Here is a 23,892-nt window from a genome sequence, read left to right on the forward strand (position 1 = left end):
AAGATCCTTCTTCTATCGAAAATATCATTTTGCTGTGACTCTTAATTCGTTGAAAATCTTTTAATAATCCAAGACATTCCACTTGCAAATCTTAATTGTTCGTTACTTAAAAATCACAGCTCTTTTTTACAGTGACAGTCACAGGGTAAAAATATACTTTACAACTCTAGCTAGACTGACACATATGTGACGTGTTTACTTTTTATTTGTAAAGAGTAAGCAATTGTTAGAAGTGTAGTTAATTTCCAAATTAAATTAACTTATGTATGTTGTGATCATTGAATAAGATTTTTCTTGAAAAATGATAGAAGTAAATTAACTTCTAGAATTGTGTAATGAGGTCGTACGGGCATGTCTTTGTTAAAATTAAAGACGAAGGAGGCTAAAGTTGTAGCCAATTGCCACGATAGTGTTGATAATGTTATCAGTAACTTTGACTCCGATTCTGCTAACGATAGTGATAATTCCGAAATATTTAAAAGAAATAAAAATAGAGAGGATAATCGTCAATTTCCCACTTTAACTATGAGAATGTTGAACCTTTGTAGAGAATTTGCAATATTTTGTCTTGTAATGATGACATATGCTGCTTTGAGTAAAGAGTAGGTTGAAATTACCTTTCAGACTTATTAAGAAAATGATTATTATATTAAAAATATTAGATCAAATCAATTTATATCGGAAGGATGTTGATCATAGTAATTTGCAAACAGAGTGGCCCTTATAACTAAGATATAACTCGTGTCAAGTATTCAATACAAATAATTATTTTGCAGCCCTCCGAAAATATCCAAATCGCCAGCAGCTTATCATTTTTTCTCGGAAAAATCTATTGTAACTGATTCATATCGAGGACAAATCAGCAAAGTTATAGAAAATGCTAGGTCTAATGACATTGTTTTTGTTATGTTTTATGCACCCTGGGATGCCGATAGTCAAAGGGGAAGAAATGAATTTGAAAAGGCTGCTCATTCCATGCAGGTGAATATGTTTAACATTTTCTCTAATGTGGTAATTAATAAGTATCATGTTTGTTCTCATTTTATAATAAGAATAAAACTTTCAAGTGTATTATAATAGACTAATGTATCAATTGATAACCTACAAAATTAATATTAAAATAGTATATTATATTATAAGGATTAAAAGTGCATATTTTTTTACGAGCAATATTGCGAGTAAAAATAGGCACTTTTAGTCCGTATGATATATACTATTTTTTCTCCAACCATAAAAAAAATGTTGACATTTTTGTACTATTTTCAGGTGCAAAAGTCAATTCCCTTACCCTACAAAAATTTGCTCGTTGCTTAGCAACACTTTTAATCCTAGGATTAAAAACGCTACTTTTAATCCTAGGACTAAAAGTAAAAATTAAATCTGTCATCTGCTTCACAAACATTATAAGACACTTGATAAATAATATTATTTCTTTTGTTTTTGGGTGTTTTACTTCGGTTTGTTAGGCTGATAGAGCTATCTAACTATCAGATATTGAATTTACATGCATAGCTATTAAAAAAGCAAAACTGCATTAAAAGAAAAAAAATATCACAAAAAAATAATAGATAATATATTCAAGACCAGGATAAAAAAATATCATAAACAATTGAGTCAACCAGTCATTTTTGGCCTACCCTATAATTTGTGTCATAGACCACAAATAAAAACAAGATATTTTAAATACCATATGTAAATAAGAATATAGTAATACAGTCGTAATAACTGTTACATATTTAAATTTTTCATTTATTGATGTAACTGCTTTTTGCTTTTATTATTTCGGTGGAAAATTTTGGCATTCTGGGTAACAATTTTGACAAATAATCATCGTCTATTTGGTTCCATTCATTGTCCAGGATATGCCAAAGATGTGAAGTGGAATTAGGACACTTCTTTCTGACTTCCTTGTCCAGTTTGCTCCACAACTCGCTTGGGTTGAGGTCGGGCGACTATAATGGCTTAATCATTATTGTCAGTACATTTTTCCTTTCCAATTTTTTCAAATACTGGAAGATAAGCTTTCTGCCGATCAGGCGTTAGCCAGAACGTACAACTTTTTACTTTAGTATTTTTTTATAGCCTTTCTTCAAAATCCCTTCAATTTTTACCAGGTAATTTTTGAAATGTAATGAATGATTTATGGGGTGGACAAAAAAAGTATATGTTTGAATGGTAAACATTTACATGAGTTGGCTGGACTGAAAGAGTTAATAATTATGATGCAATGAAAATTTTTTTGTAAATGCTTACCTGACAACTTAATATTGGTAAACATGGCAACTAATGTCATGTAAATTTACACAGCTAAAAATTTGCAAAAATCTGATATTTCAATGAACAGGAGAGTACAGTCCAAAAAAGTGAGGTACTAATCTTACTAAACTGTTTACTTTCAGTCTCTGAAGATGATAACTTAGTTATTCAAAAGGTGTGTCTGACAGTGTAATTGTGAGTGTTGGTGTAGTGGTGGTGTTCAGTTCAGTAGTAGAGTATGCACAAGGACTTGCTCAACAAGTATTAAATTCTTTTAATAAATATACTAGTCCGGACCCGTACTGCTCCGTAGCAGTGACTATGTAGATAATTATAGCTTCGTCATAAAATTAATCAATACTTATGTTGTCAAAGGTATACAAAAAGTATCAGGGCACGGTCAAAAAATCAGCCATCATTTCTACATTGTTCATAATACAATAGACTATGTAATTTCACAATACTTCCTTCCAAACAACATTGGCTGTGCGTCGACCCTTTGGTTTAATCTCTACCTTGACATTTCTGAACGATTTCCCACGTGCTAGGGCTACATACAACTCTGTAGCTATATTAGAACCTGAGATAAGATCTTTGAATGTAGAAAAATGTCCTTTGAATGTCCGCGCCTAGCTCCTCTCCAACTCAACCGATTTAAGTATTCAAAAACTCAAAAGAAAGAGGGTGTTTCAGCGAGTGTTCTTAAACCAAAACGACGTCTCTATCTTGAATAGATCCTGAGATATTGAGGATAGAACGTGTGTATGTGAAAACTCCCATAAGTAATGTAAAGGGGGAAATCGCATTTGAGTATAATTTGAGAATGGTGAAAATTAGATGAAATCCGATGGTTGATGGCTGATCTGTGCATCAATACCTTTCATTGAAAAAAAAAATTAAGCAAATCGGTTGGGTAGAACGCCTGAACGGACCCAGAATGGAAATCATCAATTTTTTTAATATATAAGATTAGTATAAGTCAACAACTATGAACTCTTAAAATCTCTTGAAAGAGCAGATTGATTATATTTTGGACTTTGTTATATGTATCTGTGTTGCCCTTGAAGTTATTCTTTATTGAAAAATATGTAGATTATATAATTTTACCCTTCCATGTGCAGAAATAATAATAAAATATTTAATTCATATATTTCAAACATTAGTATAGGAAACCAATAAGTTCTTGGAGATAATCAATATGCCTCCTACTGCATGGAACCCAAATTATGTCACTTCTCCTGAAGATAAAAAAGAAAAAAAATTCGAACTCGTGGCAGAGATCTATTGGGCGTGTGTGAAGTTGCTCTGTCCTGCAGGAACCGTGTTCTTCGGTTTTTATCATCAAATTTTTGTAGTTTAGATATGACATAGTCATCTAACATCTATACATAACGGTCTGAATTCACTGTAACTGTGCCTGCCCTTTCATCTTTGAAAAAGATGCAGATATTTCCTCATGATGCAATCGTCGCCCATAGTGTCACATTATCCGAATATGCTGTAAAATATTTAACCATCAAAAATTCTTTTGTCTCGATGACCCACTAGAAGTGGTGGATCTTGATGAGACGGGTGCTTTTTCCAATATAATCTCATTTAAAATCGATTTCATTTTTTATTTTGCTCCTTAATTCATAATTTGGTTAGGTGAGGTTAAGTTGGTCTGTCAGCTTTTGATATTTCACTGAGCATACTCTGATCTAATGGTCTCAGCAATAATTCATTCAAACAGGATTTAAGTGCTCATCAATTTCGACGGTGTGGAGCCCAAATCTGGTTGAGAAATTTATTTATAAAGTTATAACTCTTAGACAAAGAAAGATATGAAAAAAGTTTTAGATAAAAAAGATTTATTTTAAAAAGATCTACAAAACAGGTCTACAGTTTTTCAAAAAATCAATATTTAAAAAGTTATTGTTGGTGCCTACATGAAGTAGAAAGATTTAAAGCAGCACATTTTAAACGTTAAAGTTTAAGCTTCAAATTATGATGTGGTAGACCTTTTAGCATCGTAATTTGTTTATAAGTGTTTTAAGTGTTTATAAATTAAAGAAAAAACGAGACGCCCCTTATAGTAGCATAAATTGCTAATCAATACGAACATTTTAACCACTTCCAATTATGTTTTTGACCTTTAGATTTAAAGTTATGCAGGTGCAATAAAAAAATAAAATGATAAATATATTTTAATATTAATATATTTTGAAGATCATAAAAACTTCGATTAATTTACTGTAAAGAAGTAATCGCGGCACTTTAGTCTCTGATCGATTTGGGCTCGACATCCTCGAAAAATCGATTCTATGCATAAAAAAACTGAGGGGAGTATGAAACGGCTACGGGACCCCCGGAGCTGCCGTACTAAAGTACAAGATATTCCTGTCTAGAAGAATTTTACATTCAACTTTTAACCGTCAAAAATTCCTTGAATGACTTTTTTTTCGATGACTGTACTAGAAGTGGTGGATCTTGATGAGATTGATGCATGTTTCAAGGTCAAATCTTATTTAAAATCGATTTTATATTGGAACAAGCACTCGTAATATGAATATGGAGAACTTTTTGAGAAGAATCTTATGTGAAAGCAAAGGCACAAAATTATTTTCATTTAAATAGAGATCGCAAAGTTTTAAAAACCCAGCAGACATTTTTTTTTCTATTTTTCAAAAGCTGTATACTCCGAAAGTTTCTGCGTACTTTTTTGGAGTTTCTGGAACCGTTGGTGGTATCCATAATATCCATGACTATAACCGTATTTACTAAATTAGAATTTCTGGAACCGTTAGTGACGTACTGCAACGTGCGTTTACAGTTTACCTTCAATCTCTGAAAATGATAACTTGGTTATCAAAACGTTCATATCAGACGGTGTAATTGTGAGGTATGATGTACTGTTATCAGTATTGCTGCATCTTTTTTTTAAATATATTTTATACTCATTGAAATATTCATTCCGCGAGTGTTTTCACCAAATAATAGTTGTAACTTTTACAAACACAGTTTTCTGGGCATCTTGTGACTTTCAGTATTTTCTTTTTAAGCTACTGAGAATGGAAAGCTGCTTTTTCACTTCGCGGACTCATGAAAGGTCTTTTCAACTGGCCCCCTAGTTTAAGAAACAATGCTTTAGATTGTTTATACTTTTTCACTCACAAAATAAAACATCATTTTTAACACTCATACGTATAACTAACTATATTACATTTTCAGGATAAAGTTAACTTTATAGCTGTAAATTGTTGGCAACCCCATGGAGAATGTCGAACGAAATATAATAGAGTTTACAAATGGCCTGTTCTTATAGCGTATTTACCTCATGGAAGAAGTGTACACTATAATGGTCTTCTTAGTGCTCCACATATTGTACAATTTTTAAAAAAAGTGTGTAATCCAATAAAACATGCAGGAAATGAAGCAATCAAGAATTTTCAAGATGTAAGTGATATAGAGAGATTATTACATCTCATGGAATTGATGTTTTTCCTAGTTCTTAATTTATATAAACTTTTTCAATGGTAGGGTACATTTATACACACTAATTTAATTTATTTAAACACTTACACTAGACTTAACTAACTTATATAATAATTAACTCTTCACTTCTTTTTTCACAATTTTACGTAATTCATTCTGTAGCGAAGTGTGACCATAATTAAATTCTGAAAATGTTCGAGATTTAATTCTATTTTAGGACTAAAAAGAATGTTTCAAATATTTGTAATAAACAACTCAAATAGCAACCGTATAATACGTTCTGAGTACGTTCACCATTAAAATTGTCAATGACAATGTCAGATTTAACATATTCACAATAGTTTACACGTTCTGAGTACGTTCACCATTAAAAATGTCAAACTTTATGTTGGCAATGTTAGATTTGACATAATCACTTCAGAGTTCACGTTCTGAGTACGTTCACCATTTAAAATGTCAAACTTTATGATGGCAATATCAGATTTGACATATTCACGTCAGTGTTCAAGTTCTGAATACTAAAAAATGTCAAATTTTATTGTGGCAATATCAGATTTGACATATTGACATCAGTGTTGCCATATCTCAAAACTTAAGTAGCAATCCTCGTATCCTGTTATGAATATGTTTATACCAATATGAAGATACTTGGATATTATAGGACTAGTATTTCTTCCTTGAAAAAATCATTAAAAGGTAGTTGAGGGAAAGGGTCATTCTGATACAATTTTTAACAAAGGAACTAGAACACTATTACAGTTTTTGAAAGACTAGAAAGCAGATCTAAATCAACAACCGACAGGAAACTCTGAAAATAGCAGTATACATTGTCTACGATGTCTGTGTTAAATAAAAACTGCTAACAAAGAATTTCAGTTACCAAAAAATTATAACTTTTAGAAAAAAAAAACAAAACAAGTTTTGTTTGAGTTATTAATTTTTGTATTCATTTTAGGGTTATGTTAAAGCCGAACTGAACACATCACCAGGAAGTCTTGATTTTGCAGTATTCTATGTTGCCTCTTTAAAATACTTAGAAAAAGATCCTCAATTTCGAATAACGTTTTATGTGAATCCATCCTTAGTTTCACCGCCAAAATTGTATCTATATTTGTGGAATGAAACATTAGTAGGTACAAATGATTTAAAAATGGGTGATTTATTACTCATTAAAATTTAACATTGCTTTCATTACAGCTACATACTAATAGTTAACGATTTTTAAGGTGTTTCCTAATCATGAGTTGTCATGGACACCTCACAGTATTTTACAATGGTTATTTCAAAGTACACATCAGGTTACATCTTGGGTACTTCCCACTGGGTCTAAGAGCATAGCATTATCTAGTAGTATGCACAATGGACCTGTTCTTATTCTGTTTACACCAAAGAATCCATTACATAGTAATAATGATTATTACAACATGGTAAGTCGTCGCTACTTTCTAACCAAATGTAGAGTCCCTCAGGGACGATACTAAAAATTGTCATTGTCAATTCATTCGATTTTTAAAATTTTTTTCGTTGGTTAGATTATGCATGACGTTACATTTTTATAGGCTTTAGATTAGGCTATACATGGATAATGTCGAATATTGATTGGTTAGTTAATAAATGACATTAAATTTTAATACATTAGATCGTTATGGTTGGAGCCGAATATTTATTAGCTCGATTATGAATGACATTAAATTTTATAGGTTCGCTCGTTATGGGTGAAGTCAGATTTCATAGGTTAGGTAAGGTTAATTGGTTGTCGATGGCGTTGAATTTCTTATATAGAATTTGTTTTTTCAAAATCTAAAATATATGCATAGATTACACTAAGATTATTTAAATCAGTTTTCTTATTAATACATTGATCATTTTAGGTAATAAGTGTTGTTTTTAAAAATTTTTAATATCTTCGTTTTTAATAGATTAAGTATCAGGAAAAGATAACGATTTTTCAGTATTCTTCTTTTCTATATTGAATTGTATAATATGAGTATCGAAACTATCAGGATTATTTTGAGCAATATATGTTATTTTTAAAAAAAATTGTCAAAACTTTGGCAGATTGATAATTCATATTATGAATACCTATCAGGATATAATTTGCTATCGCTTTTGTGAGAGGTTATTTGGTGAGTGACCTCTTCGACTGACCAATGTACCCAAAGATTGATAATATTGTTTTTATATTAATGAAAATTACTAACAAATCTTTGGACAACCATTGGGTTCTTCAATATCCCCTATATTAGCAGAATATGTAATGGATTATATTTCGGATTTTCTAATATATGTTTTACCCTTCAAATTATAATCAATTAAGTAACAATACAAAAACATAAAAGCTAGAGGGCGATGTATTCAAAATATTGTGATATCTCTTGACTAATATAATAGAAGCATAAAAATTAAGTAGGTCTTTTAAATTAACCTTGAAACGGTGAAAACCGCATGTCGATATATTTTTTCTGTCGCGAGATATCTTAAGTTACCAGTTCATACCTCTTTACTTATTGAGAATGTATTATAAATATTTTTTCAGTATTAGAACAACGTCATTCTTATACGTATTTTCGTTTAAAAATGGTCTAAATTCATAAACGATTTTTGGTAATTTTTGGTGTGTTGGTGTTCCTGAATAACAGTTTCATTTTGACAGATGACTGGAAGGTTAGTGTCCCTGAATAACAGTTTCATTTTGATAGATGACTGGACGATGCTTTATTCGGTCAGGTGTGAGGTTATTTACAATAAATTATAATGATTTTTTAGACAAAGTAAATGTAGTCACGAAATATGGACAAAACATACAAATCTAAAGTGGAGATATTTCTTGGAAACACCTAACCTTAAAAAAGAATGACTTAAACAAACTTTTATATTCAAATAATATTTCCAAAGTCAACTGTCAAACATAAAGCAGTGCTACCAACCGACCGACCACCTACGATACGTGTAATTTCCCTAATAGCCGCTTGACATGATGCAAGACAATGTACAAGAAATTACTCGCAATATTTCTTGATGAAAAGCATCTTATTTCGATTTTGTTTTTGCTCAAATTTGTTAACAAAGTCGAAATAATTAGTTTTACGAAAGTCAGCTAATCTAAGACAGACATTTGGTTGGTTGTTATATCAAAAGTAACTAGATTTCTCCCTAGAATTACAACTTGTACGCAATAAAAATGGCACAAAACCGATAAAGGCCGCTTGACATGGTGCAAGAAATTACTTGCAATTTCTGTCATAATTATATCTACTGCTGCCTTGGTTTTGGAACCTGATGGATAGGTTGGTTGTTAAGCTAAAAGTAACTAGATTTTACACACAATAAAAAATGGTACCGATCCGATGAAGTTGCAAGTGCAAGATCTTGCATTGAACCATCAGCTGAACTTCATCTGCGCATGCTTATGATCAAGAAATATTGCGTCTTGCATTGCATTGTACGTTGTATTGTATTATGTCAAGCGGCCTTAATACTGCAAGTGCGAGATCTTGCATCAAGAAAGAAATATTGCTTCAAATAGGAAGTATTCGTCTTTGCAATATTTTGATTTTGCAAGAAATTCTTTGCAACTTCTTGCACGTTGCATTGCATCATGTCAAGCGGCCTTAATGTATATTTTTAACAATTTTTCTATAAACAAATAATGTGAAATCAAACCGAAACAGAGAAAATAGTATATAACATTCGTAACAAAATACCATTCCAGCATTCGTTTCTTTATTTCTTGGAACTCCTGCTGGAATGAAAAGCCTTCTGTTACTTGTATTATAATATAAATATACCATTTTAGTATTCTTTTGACAATTGTTTAGTAAAAAGTTTAAGGTTATAGATTATTGAATTACATTTTTCACGAGAATGTATTAATATTTGATTCTTTCATCCGTTCAAACTGTCCCATTTGGGGTTTCAGGCTATTGAAACTAATATTTTAATTAGAAAAATGTTTCAATCCAATTTTTTAGTATAATTTGCTTAATATTTTGCAAAATATCAAACTAATGTTTATTTTATCATTCTAACACTAAAAAAAGTAGGTCATTATTTCATATCGTTTTTATAATTTTCTTTTAGTTACAAGAAATAGCCCAAGAATATCATTCTTGCGATGAGAACATTTTTGCAAACGTGCTTGCTGTTCATCTACAATTAAAACGTACTGGTAAGTATTTTAGATAAAACTTAAATTGTTCTCAGACAGTAGGAAAACAATTTTCGTTCAATAACTTTTCCTTTGTCATCTTTATCGCGTTCAACGTTTTGTATGTACGAAGGTTGCTACTTATCTTTGAGACAGACAAATAAATATTGAATATGCTTTTATTATTTTTCAAAATATTCTTCCATCAAGACCAATACGCTTTTGCATGCGTTTGAACCTATTGTCGAAGCATTTTTTCCATTCTGATTGAAGTACCTCCAAAACATAAGATTTGAATGCATCAATCGCTTCTTCAGATGTAGAAAAACGTTTACCTCGCAATTTATTTTTAATCTGCGAGAATAAGAAGAGATCAGTGGATGCAAAACGGTGATTGAACCATCACTTCGATGTTTTGATTGTTCTGAAACGTTTTTGTTTGTACTGATGTGTGAGAGCTCGCATTGTCGTGGTGAAGAATGATTCGTCTTCTGCGATTGGTGTCCCTGATATTTTCGAACCCTTCTGGCAAACAAATACTTTTTGTACCAATCAGAATTGACAGTTACGAACAATTTTTGTTGGATTTGGCTCGTCTTGAAAGACATCCAGCTTCCCTACCTACGCATATGGCTGATAACTATCCAACATCTAAAGAGGCGACTGTCAAGAAGAACGAAGAAAGCGAACCCCTTATCTTACTTTTTATCTAATATAAATTAACATAGGGAATATACACATTTAATACTAAGGAATAAAAAGGACTAAAAATTATAGTTCTATGAAAATCTCGAAAGCAATCAAACCATAGGAAAAAAATAATGAATTATGAAACATAGTTAATCAAAAATAACATAAACAGTTTCGTAATCGTCTATCTGCATATCGTCTCCCAATTTTTGTTCAAGGCGATGTGGGTGAGTTTGTTGTTTGTATTTGTTGTAATCGTGTTTTTAGTGTTTGTCTATCATTTTGTCGGATATGTATTGTGCAGTAGAGTATGAAATGTTCTATCGTACCACAATGTGCGCAGTTTCCGTTAGTCTATCTCAAATTGAATCTTCTGTTGTAGGTATTCATTCATGTGTCCATACAGTTTGTTGTTTAGTTTCGAGTTCATATGAATAGATCGATGATTTGTCGCATGTTAAGTCTTATAGACGTCTTCGAAGCACCACAATTTAATTCCATTTTTGACCTAAATCAATGTTTCAAGTACATGTAAACATCTCAAATAGAAGTCGTATGACAACACGTTCTGAGTACGTTCACCATTAAACTTTATGATGGCAATGTCAGATTTAACATAATCACATCAGTGTTGCTATATCTTGAAACTTTAATGGCAACCCTTATACAAAAACGTTTTGTGCTATTTTCATTTTTATAAAAATTTTACATTAATTTTTCAATCTCATGTTTTTAATCATTGTGTATCTTGTTTCCATTTGTACTTTTGATACTAACTAAGATAAGTATTATCCATAACATTTATTGACTTTATTTTAGCAAATTTGTTATTACACAAACAATTGATGTCATCATGTACATTGAATACAAAAATCCTGAACAGTACAGTAATGTCCCACACGAAACCAGTTTGGGCAAATGTATCAGCGTGTTCCCATAAAACTGAGACAGAAGACTGTGATTTAGTAGCAGATCCAAACAATCGACACGTACGTGTCCATTTTAAAACTGAAAACAGCTTAGAACATTTTTCTAAAGTTGTTACAGGTAAAGACCCCTGCAATGATAAAATCGTCAATACAGAGAAATTCTATAAAACATCGATTTTAACAGGTATGTTTTGGGTTATATTATCACATCAATCCTTTAGAGCTGGAAACACAACTTTTAAAAATTATTGGTTAGGTGTACTTAAATGCGAAAATTAATTCAAAAAAATTGTTTGAAATATATGAATGCAATATTTTATTATAGTTAAGTGTCACCTTATTAATTAAATCACTTCTAATGCAGCTGTTGAGCATGATTTCAAGGCCTCGGTTGCACATAAGCAAGCCAGTCTTTGTATCTTTGAGACATTGTCCCTTATGGTATTCATACTAGTTCTAATATCCCAAACAACTGCCCCATATGTGATGATTGATCTCAAAATTGTGTACATCCACAGTAGGATATTTGGCTTACAACCCGAATTCCTGCCCGTTTCTGTACACTATCAGGACTTTCGTGACTTTAGTGGTTATCCCCTCCATGTTTTTTCCGGAAAAGTTTACTATCTACTGTGAGTCCTAAATATTTCCCTTCTATTTTGCACCCGTCTAGCTTTATTGGCTTGAGGTTGAGTTTTTTCTTCCTAGGGAATGTAGGTCTTATTTAGGTTGACATTTAGCCCCACCAATCGACACCACCTTTTTGTATAGTTGAATCCTCTTTGAATTATGTCACAGAGTGTATTCTTGAAGCATCCTTCTGCGTAGATGAATATGTCGTCTGTGTATCCTTGACAGGGTATGTCGAGTTCAGTCAAGCCGCATAAGAGTTCGTCCACCACTAAGTTCCATGTACATGGGGATGTGACTCCCCCTTTTGAACAACACCTGTTTGTAGTAATTGAAATTGTGTCTTGCCCTAATTTCATTTCTGTTGTTCTAATAAATAGTAGTTGTACCATCCATCTGGAGGTTGTCCTATCTACTCCTCTTGCGTCTAATGCTGTTTTTATAGCCTCGTGTGGGTTTTGGCCTTCTATGTCTAAAAAGGCACATACTACGCTTTCTTTGTTTGTCAGAGCGTTCTGGATTCCAGTTGTCAATTGTACCAGTGCAGTCTCCGTATATTTGTCTGTCTGCGAATTGACATAGATGGAGAGGTTTCCACTTCAGAATCTCTGTTCTAATGTAGTTGTTGACAGCTGTTTCCATCGTTTTGAGTAGAAACGTGGTGAGGCCGATTGGTCTGAAGGATTTAGTATGTATGGTGTCCTTCTTTCCTGCTTTTGGTATTAAGGTTACTTTGGCCCTTCTCCAATGCTCTATTAAGTACCCCGGCTCTAGACTGCTTCTACTGAGGCGGCTCAAGTGTGGCATTATATCCTTCTGTCCTCTTTGAAGGAGGGCTGGGAACATTTCGTCCACGTCAGGTACCTTGAACGGTTGGAAGGTGCTTAAAGCCCATGTTATTCGTTCACTGCTGCATACTAGTTATTCAATTGCTGCAGCTTCTCTCATAGTTTTGCTAAGTTTTGTCTTCAGCAATAACTGTGCTCCTCACTCTCCGTGAGGCTACCATCCGGTTTCCTCAGTGCCATAGTTGTATTAACTTCGCCCTTCGCCAAGACTTTGTAAAGTATTGAAGCCACAGGTGTAGAGTCAATACCCTCGCAGAATTTTCTGAAGTTTTTTCGCTTTACTTCGCTTTGTAGGCAGTGAGTTTTCTGGTGTAGCTCTTTCAGTTCCCGATACACTTCATTCTGTTAAAGAGGTGCCGTGTTTCTTGTTACAAATTGGTGTTAGTGTCTTTGCTTCCCCAAACAGTGTTATATGCATTTACGCTTCCTAGGAGTATTGGCAGCTTCTTTAGCTTATACGGAACAGGAGGGTCTTGGTTTGCCTAAAAACTCCGTAACCCTTTATAAAGTTGTTCCTGTCAAATAATGGGAATTAAATAAAAGTTGCTGGAAATAATCAATTAACTATGTCAAATAATAGGTGGTGCATGACACAAAAAAGGTTGTGAAACACTGTTCTAACTTGTAATTTTTCGAATCGTTGGCGATGTACTTAACACACATTTTCCACTACCACTACACCAACACTCACAATTACACGCGCGTTTCGATAACCAAGTTATCATCTTCAGAGACTGAAGATAAGCTAAAACATATTAACTTGACTCATACACTGCCAGTCGTAATTGTGAAATAAATATAAATAATGAAAAGTTGTTAAAAAATGTGTCCAATAATAAATTGCTGGATGCATATGAAAACATTAAAATTGTTAAATGTAAATACAGTTTAAATAGGTACAAAGGGCTTATTCCTTAGAATGGCCTGCATTCTATAGTTTACTAGTAGTAGAATTATTTTTTGCGGGAGAAGGTTTATTGGTTGGAAAATTTAGTAAAAAATATGTGAGCTAATAGATTTTAGTTTACTTTTAGTCTCTAAAGACGATAACGTGGTTATCGAAACGCGTGTCAGACAGGATAATTCTGAGTGTTGGTGTAGTGGTAGGGGAAACAGTGTGTTCAGTATGAAATTATCTTCGCTTGTTATATTAAGTACAACTCTATACAATACTTATTTATCTACGTTTGTAAGCCGATTATGGTTTTACAAAGTGACAATATCTGTAATAACATTTTCGCCATTTGATGACTGGCAATATACAAAGTCATGTTTCTAATCGTACATTTGATAATATTATAAATTTTAGGGATTGGTGACTATAGATCTGCGGAAAATCTTCAAAAATTACATGAAGCAGAGAGATGCAAAGATTTTTTGGAAGCAGAGAAACAATTTCCTGCAGTATTTGTAAAGGATTCCTCACTTAAAAACATTACCATTACAGGTTTGTCCTGTAGAAGTAATAAAAGTTTATCAATGTTAGCGATGGATAGTCTACTTTATTCACATTTTGCATTACGGCTTGGAATTGACCTAAGCAAAGAACCAGATAGAACTGCAGTAGTGATTTTAAATGATAAGGTATCATAAATGACACAATATTATTATTGATAGGATTGATATCAAAATTATTGTAACGTGTTTTTCATCTACTTACACTTTTTTATTTAAAAAGCAATCACAAGAAGGAAGTAAAGAAATTGGCTTGGAAGCAAGTGCATCAGACACAGAATTTTTCTATACTACTTAGATATTAATTTTGATGTCCTTGATCAAATTTACTAATAGATCTAAAATTTGTCGGTTATCTATGCTTAAAAGGTGTGTGAGGTTTAGAGCTAGTGAGTAATTTTGTTTAACAAGTAACGGCAACAAATTGTTTGTTTTATGAATGTGATTGCTGCATCCGAAATGTGATTGAAGATCAGCACAAGAATTATCATCGCAGGTACAAACTTGATGATTGTATAACGCCCAGTCCGCCAAGATATCTCCCATGACCATTCTTCATTCTAAGTATACTTACTGAGTAAAATTTCGAAGTTGTGTATTTAAAAATACAGTTCGGGGGCGAGGGTAAAGTAGAATAAATTTAAAAATGGGTGTTATTTGAGTATTGTGAGGCAGTATCCCAGTGTTTCTGAAAGGATACGTACATTTTATTAAAAAACTTATTAAAAAAATTTTATATTTTCAAATATGCTCTCCAGTAGCGGACTTAAAATTTTGAAAATAATGTCCATCTGTTTCTCGGGATAACTTTCGTTATAATTTGTGGCCGTGAAGCTATAATATAATCAGTTCCTGAGAGGGCCGTTGCTAGTTGCTCACCAGGTACATTAAAATAGTTATAAAATTCTAGGTTAGGTTAGGTTAGGTAGGTACATTAAAATAGTTATAAAATGTTAGAAATACTTTTCATTAAAAATTTGCACATTTGTTAAATGTGTATTGGACATTTTGCTTACAAAAGAACACGTTCTTGCATTTGTAATAGAAAAAGCAATGAAAAAAATGGTTGCTGCAAAATTATTTATTTTGAGTACAAGAATTTGTTCCAATTGAATTTTACACTTTACTATTTTTTGTTTGAAAAAATGTTCTAATCATTTGATTGATATGCCTAATCGCGATAATATCTAATAATAATGTATACAGGGTGCCTCAATATATTTAATTACGTTATCTACACCACCATTTACGTTGTTGAATCTGTAAAATTCTTAGGACTTGTTGTGGACAATTCTATGAATTGGGAGTTACATATTGCCGCCTTATCTAAAAAATTAAGTTCTAATTAAAGAACTGAACTTATCTCCACCTCCTTATTGAGTCCCATCTCCGAAATGCCCTTCCCTTCTGGGGTATGTGTGATGCGATTCAATTTGAGCGAATTTTCAAACTACTGTTAGAGCTGTTAGATATTTACTCGGACTAAACAGTAGGACTTCTTTAAAACATTAAAAATTCTGACTCTTCCTTATTCATCTTTGATTCCTTTTGCCTACTTCGCAAGCACGGTTCTCCAATTTCAGAAAAGACGTTGCACGACTATCCACTTAGGAACGCGGACCACTACCTTTATCTACCTACTCCACGTTCAGAATTAGTTGAGGGCTTAATATTTTACAATGCAAAAAATGCACAATCACTTGCCAATTGACATCAAATCCATATCACCTTTTTCCGCTTTCCGCAATAATTTGAGGACATATTTACTGAAAGATGTCTTCTACTATGTAAACGACTTCTTTTCTAATATTAACATTTAATCTCGGACATGCTACATACTGGTTTAATTTTGCTATGAACTTATATACAAATTATTACCAATAATTTTATTACTCTTTGTGGTTTTCTTCTATATATTTAAATTTTATTGTATTTATATCTTTATTTAGTTTTATGTTTGTTTTTTAGTTTTTACAAGCTTTTGTCTACAAATTGTAACAATTTTTGAAATTGAATTATATTAATTTGATATTTGACAGTTATGTACAACTTAACACACCTTTTAAAAATAGTTATCTAAATGGCAATTTTGCCATTTAACAAAAAATTGCGATTGGAAATACAAATTGACGGGTTCGAGCATTAAAAAACAAAGAGTATTTAAAATATCGAATATATCCAAATTTATATTTATTTATATATTTATATTTTCTCTCTCTCTCTCTCTCTCTCTCTCTATATATATATATATATATATATATATATATATATATATATATATATAGTTTTCTCGTTTTTCAGATGGAGTCTCATTATATTTTGGAACAACCCATTACTAGCGATTCGTTAAAAGAATTTATATCTAACTTCTCAAAAAATCATTTAAACAGATCGTTCAGCTCAGCAACGACTTTATCATCATCATCATTCCAAAAGAAGAAAGAAAATGAATCGCGTATCGTTGTTGAAGAACTGGATACAAATACATTTCTTCCAACGGTCTTACAAGATGATAATGTAAGTGCTGAGTATAATAATTCAAGAAACTGATACAAAGAAAATAATGCTTAGAAATTTTTCGTATACATAAAAATGGAAAGTTTATTAATGATAACAAATACATAATTAATTAATATTATATTATCTACGAGTGTATAATGAAGGTTATTATTCACTGAGAGAATAATACTCATTATACGCGAGTAGAATGCTATAATTTATTCACGACTAAAAAATATTTTTGTTTAAACTCATTACTTCTACATGTACCAATTACCCTCATTATTCAAGCATATTTGAATTACAGAATGTAATAAAATGATTATGTGAAAGATTTACTTAATATCTTACCTTTGTTTCTAGGTATTAATAATCAGATGATTAGTTGAAAAGTTATTGATATCTTGATGTAAGATTTATATTTTGTGGATAATTCAGTAATTTATACTAACAAAGTCGATTCACAAAATATCAAAACACCGAAATATCTACACACACAAACAAAAATGTTGACAGGGTTGAATCAATTTTTTTTCAAAAGGTGCATCCATTTTAAAATTGTTACAAAACACGGTATGTTAAGAAACAGATGTACGACTTACATATTCCAAGCCGCTGATGGCTTAATGTAAATGCTCTGCTCCTTTCAAAATACGAGTCTCGGGTTCGATTCTGGTATAGGAAAATTCATTTTTCAAACTCTTTGTACATGTATAATGAACTGAATTGAAAATATTTAATGGTTTACATCTTGAAAAATGTATGTTCATTTTCTGTTGATATCAATTAATATTCTTATGTTATGCTACTTTTTGAAAAAAATTGATATACGTATTTTTCCAAATTTCCAAAACTGTAGTTATTTTCGTAGCACTTAAAAATAGTAGTGTCTCAGACTGTGTACTGAAAATTTTTATAATTTAAGTTGAGGCCTTGCTTCTTTTCATCCAGCATTCTACATTTCCACTTTTCCGTTTGCCCATAATAAATGAAGAATTTTGATAGAAGAAGTACAGTGATGCCAACCATGAGGAAAGTAAAATGAAATTGAACTATTTGCATAGGTCACCTTCAATGGTATACCTGAAAAGTTCTTTCTCAACGTGGCCATTCGAAGTTGAATATCATCTTCCATCGATACTTTAAATAAATAGAAGTATTATTCTAAATACTGTGTTATAATGTGTTTTATCCATAATTTATGCTAGATTTGGTAAAGCCTGTAATATTCAGGTATGAAAATATGAGAATAATTTTCTTTTCTAGTATCATACAGTTAAATCAGCTTAATGTGGTAATATTTGCGCAAGTACTGCTAATTTCTTACTAGTGAACTCTTCGAGTAAACTTAATCCTAATTTAAATGATTTGTTAAAAGCGCCAAATTAAATCCAATAAGTGATATTTTTCTTTTGTTTTAGGCTGTTGTAGTATTTTATTACTCCAAACAATGCTCTTTTTGTAATGGTATTTCTTACATATTTCTTACAGTTGCCAAAAAATTAGCATTTTTGAGAAATTTGGTATTTGCTCGTATCGATGGAGATATTAATATTCTTCCTTGGGAATATACAATGGAAACATATCCTACTATTCTATTTTTTCCACCTAAAAGGTAATATAATATTTGTATTTCATCATTAAAGATATTAATCAAGTGTGTCATATCGCACATCTAATAGAAAAAAGACCTAACTGCAAAAATCTCATTTTTTAAGATATATGCGTCATGAATGTTATTTTTCTAATGGAATAAAGACAATATTGTGTTAAAGCATAAAAACACGAGATGGCAGAAGTGTCACTTTTCTTATGCGTGCTTTTACATCGACCCAACTCTCAGTTCAGTTTTAGGTTTCGTCACAGGAGCACGCAAAAACGACTATAAGTGTAAAGTGGTACTAGTTAATTTGATTGCATTTCCAGCAGAAAATTAGTTTTATCTATCTTTTCAATTAAAATTTTTCAAATGACATATTTCAAGCAGTCGTAGAAAAATTCAAGTATGCAACCCGTATTGAAAGGCACTCTTTATATTCGTGTGATATGCCACTGATACTGTCATACTAGTGTGAAAATTGTACCTTTTACACATAGGTTGGAGGCCAAACTCGAATCATACTAGTTTTAGCTTTGTAAAAATGAAATAGATCTGGCGGCACTCAGCTCTTAAATTAAAACATGTTACTAAATATATGATTTGTTCTAGAAAATGTCGAGTCGTGGTAAAAAACTTTTAGAAATGGTCCTTAATTTGAATTTGGTGATAACAGACACCTTTGGTACCATATAAGGAGGACCTTAATTGAAAGTAATAATATGAAACTACCTCCTTCAGAAAATTCAATTACTATTTGTGCTAAAACTAAAGATAACCTAATTACAAATATAACTTGTGAGAATGATGATAAACCTCATTACACTTCAGTAGTTGAGTGGTGCTTGCCGTTTGGAAATGCCTGTATAAAATGAGTTTAAACTTCTATAAGTTGTAATGCTCGGGAAAAACGTGTCTTGGTAGCTGGTTCCACATAAATTTTACTCTTCTCTATAATGCTATATGAAATGACAATAATGCATGCTAATCAGACATAGCTAGTATGGTGCAAAAATACCAAAAATTAAAAGAATTTGTGTCGGTAGTTGAAAGCTTTACAATGAAGTGATTTAAGTAGCAATAATAAACTTAACACCAAGTTTGCCAAAATGTAGAGCAAGAATTCATATAAGGGAAGACAAAGTGAACGTTTGCGCTACTATTCTTGTGAATAGTATTACTATTATTCATTGAGAAAATCTAACTGATGATTCTTTATTTAAATTTGCTTCAAGAAATGATAGACCTCTTAATAACAACTAGTTTGGATATTATTAACTTCCAACATAGATAAACTTTACTACATTAATTTCTTTCAATTAAACTGTGGCTGGATAAATATCCTGACAGATGGATTTGTCGAAAAGAAGCAATAAGTGGCCACCATGATTCCCCGACTTAGCGCTTCTAGATTTCTTACTTAGTAGACAGAAAATAATCATAAGATGCAAATGGAGAGCTTCAGGCAGAAGTTTTTCGATACGTATGAAAGCGAACTACTATTCAGAAAATAATGGATAATATTTTGAGAATATAATAAAATGCAAATTTTAGGGGTTGATGTAATTACAAACCTTTTCAAAAATTAATGTGGTTTTTTTAAATTCCTCTAAGAGATAAAATATAGACACTCAGTTTATAGATACCGGATTGATATATTCAACTATAGCTTTGTAATACGTACAATTTTACTGTAATCAACAATTTTATATTATAATAAAAATTATTTTTAGGAAATCGGAGAGTCGTGCCTTTCCACCTGATATAGCTATAACAGTACAAAACATCATCAGCTTTCTATTGGTGAATCTCGAACCTAATTTGAAATTACAAGCTTTGTGGTATTTATGTATCCAGACAACGGTAATAATATCTATTTTTTTATTCTAATTATTGTAATTTTTTACGTTAGTTGACATTTTATAATTATTATGTTTTTGTTGGTTAATAGTTTTGATTTTAGATCTCTTTTAATTGTAATCACTATGGAGAGATAATAATCTTGACCTTCTGACCTAATTTCGACCTTAATCAAAATCTAATTCAACATTGACAACTTGCATAATTATATCAATTAATAAATCACATACTACATCATAATAAGACTTGTTTTAACCATACTAAAATATCCCAAAAAATAAGTAGCTGAATATATATATGGTGATTGTTGTGGTAAGAAAGTACTCTTTTCAATATGTATTTCGAGATTTCGAATAACTATGTATACATGATCAGGTAAATGATTATTCGGGAATTATGGTACTGCGAATTTTCTATTGAATTATATTGAATATTGAACCATACAAACACAGATATTGTTATCGCCGGTGACTTTAATGTTCATCACGTCAGCTGGTTGAATTTTTCTCACAAAACTGACGATTGAGGAACGAGAAGCTGAGGATTTTGCCAATAGTCAGAGACTGACCCAACTTATCAATGAATTAATCTGATCAATATGGTAACTTTGCTAACTTCTTACACCTCTTTCTAATAATGGACCCTGATCTGTACAAAGCGACTGTTTATGCCTCACTAGGAACATCTTAACATAAACTAATTACAGCAACGTATAAACTAGAAATCCAAACTCAGGATCCACCTAGACCACTTTTGGCATCATATATCGGTCAAATGGAAGTATCTAATAGATTTTCTTGGAATGATGTTTGCTTCAACTCCAATGACCCTTCAGTGTATACAAACGAGAAGTAATCTTGGTAAGTATGGAAGCTTATATTCCTTATACCATCAATGTCTTTGATGATAATTGGAGAAGATGGGTAAATCGCAGTAACTGCAAGAGAGAAAGCGGACTTGTTGGGTCGTATATTTGCTTCATTTCAACATTCGCGAGGAAAGCTACCACCCATCCTGACTGAGTTAGTTCATCGATGCCAGAAATAGAATTTGAATACAGAGATGTGCCTACCTTATGTTAGAATGCAATTTAAAGAATTTCGGGATTCTAGGTTTTAATTTTTGAATTTTCCAACTTTACAAAATGGATTAGGCACTAAATTCCATGTAATACTTTTAATGAATCCGTCACGAGTAACTCACCGAACTTGGCAGCAGAAGAACTGCGTAAAAAGGCAACGTAGAAAGGTAGAAGAGATCTGGATAAAAAGGAATTTATGCTCTAACATATACAAAAACTAAATTTATATTTTTTAAAATATAATCATACAGATATCTGCCCTATTATATTAGTTATTTTCCCCAAAATAAATAAAAAATACTAATTTCCCTGGAATAATCATACGAAATTTGCCTAATTATAAGGAAATTATGAAAGATGATTTAAATTTTCTGAGTACTATATATATGAAAAGCAAAATAGAAAAGATATTATAAAAACTTACCAGAGGATATTAGAAAGGGTGTCACCAGAAATTTACTGAAATTCACTTTGATTTAAACTTGAATTATGCGTTGATAGATAGAGGACGTTTTAGAATACATACATACATATATTATTGAATTTTTGGAATAGAGTAGGAGATCGACAACAAATTGATACATAAACAAGGGATTATTTAAAATATTTTAAGAAAAACAAGTTGATTGTTGTTACAAAATATATTATTACTGGAATTTTTTTTAATAATTTCAACAATTTATATTGATTCAGAGAATCGTAGTTATATCCTATGTTTTCGGTTTTTATGTCATTCTCTCAATTTCGAAGTTTAGGCAGTGGCCGACGTGCGGGGTTCACTAACACAACGAAGCTTCTGTCGAAGAAACAACTTCCGATTATCATGACATTAAAAGTTTTTGAAATTATGTCTGATGTAAATTTCTGTTTGTTTTTCAACATAAAATGTAATTGCTATTTATATTTCAGGCACCAAAAGAACATTCTTCATGCTATTCCACACTATTGGGAGAAACTCTCAGTTTAATCGACTCAACTTTGAAAGAATGGAGAAAATCACATACTTTGCAACGACAAGTTTTACTACACCGATTGAAATCCTTACGACAGCTACACCTGCTGTTTGCTCATGCACAAGAAAAACAAAGTGCAATTTTAGATTATTTAAATAAGATTCATTCAAATTTACGCTTTACCAAAGACTTTGATTTTCTCAAACAATCTAAATCAATTATTGATGAGTTATAGCAAATATTTATTGTAAAAAGGAAATTATCGTAAAATATTGTAAAGAATATTAAAACTGTTAATTGTTATATTTATTAACAATATAAAAATAGTTCTATATCGTATGTATTTTATTTACTTTTGGTGAAAAATCATCTTAATGCTAAGTTTTTTTGTACAAATGTGTTTTAAAACACATAAAAATATCTGTTTTTACTGAAAAAGATTCAAAATCAAGAAAATTTATCAAAAATAACATGAAAAAGAGGAAACTCGTTTGTATCTTAACCCATTAAGTACCATGAGTCCCATTTGGGGATTGCGCAGTTTTGTCCTACTGCAGTTTCATTTTGTTGCCTTGTCATGTTGAGTAGTATCGTTCGAACTATTAATTTGTTCCTCAATTGTAGAAATAGAATTTTGAACTTGAAACTTGAATTCGTGTTTTTACACAAAAAGAGTAAGTACAGTGTACTAAAATCAGACTGAGCTACTAAACTCTTAGTTTTTTTTTATTTTTGAGGTTATGTTCGAACATTTCTGATTTTAACATGATAGTGTGAAATGGTCTTGTTGTTCTGAATCTGATGTATCATCAATATGTCCCTTCGTATATTTATACAATTTTTTTCTTGATCCTCATCTGGGGATTGTAATACATATCATGTTGAAATTGAATATGCGTATTTCGTCAGTTTCTCACTCTTCTTAGTTGAACACGTTTTTCACAGGAATGGCCAATCGAGAATGTCTGTCTGTAAGAGACCTTGAACAGATTTTAAATGATGCTAACTTTTGGAATAATGATTACGTCAATACCATTGATATTGTTGAATTACCACCAGAAGATGTAGATGAAGTCACAGATTGTGAGGATTTTGACGAAAATCTATTGGAAGATGAATCACCTGCAGAAGTTCCTGGGACACTGGAAGTTCACAGGCTTACCACAGGAAAAAATGTACTGGAGCGAAAATGAAGATATTTTGTATATCAGTCGTTAGAAAATCCCCATTTCGCAAATAATGAGAAATAAAGGATAATTCTCAATGACCAAAGAGACAATTTGTTCAAGATTCGATCGTTAATTGATCATCTAAATAAGAAGTTCATGACCTTTGTGTTCAACCAGGACCTAAGTATTGATGAGCAAATGGTAAGATACTTCGGACGCCACTACCTCAAACAATTCATCATAAGAAGATTCAGGTTCAAAATGTGGGCTCCATGTTGTTCATTTAATGGTTATTGTTACCATT

The 23,892-nt window shown here is 31.6% G+C and overlaps 1 protein-coding gene across 1 annotated transcript; it reads left to right on the plus strand.

Annotated features, from left to right (window-relative positions):
- Positions 1-160: 160 nt before the first annotated feature.
- LOC130443733 (thioredoxin domain-containing protein 11) lies at positions 161-22,753 on the plus strand. The gene is made up of 12 exons (XM_056778507.1): positions 161-602; positions 777-981; positions 5,467-5,691; positions 6,686-6,859; positions 6,957-7,157; positions 9,811-9,898; positions 11,387-11,680; positions 14,284-14,558; positions 16,731-16,946; positions 18,350-18,543; positions 20,259-20,388; positions 22,376-22,753. The coding sequence occupies exons 1-12, from the start codon at positions 352-354 to the stop codon at positions 22,652-22,654; spliced, it is 2,532 nt and encodes an 843-aa protein (XP_056634485.1). The 5' UTR covers positions 161-351; the 3' UTR covers positions 22,655-22,753.
- The last annotated feature ends 1,139 nt before the right edge of the window (positions 22,754-23,892 follow it).

Source organism: Diorhabda sublineata, chromosome 5 (assembly GCF_026230105.1).
Source record: "Diorhabda sublineata isolate icDioSubl1.1 chromosome 5, icDioSubl1.1, whole genome shotgun sequence".
NCBI lineage: Eukaryota > Metazoa > Arthropoda > Insecta > Coleoptera > Chrysomelidae > Diorhabda > Diorhabda sublineata.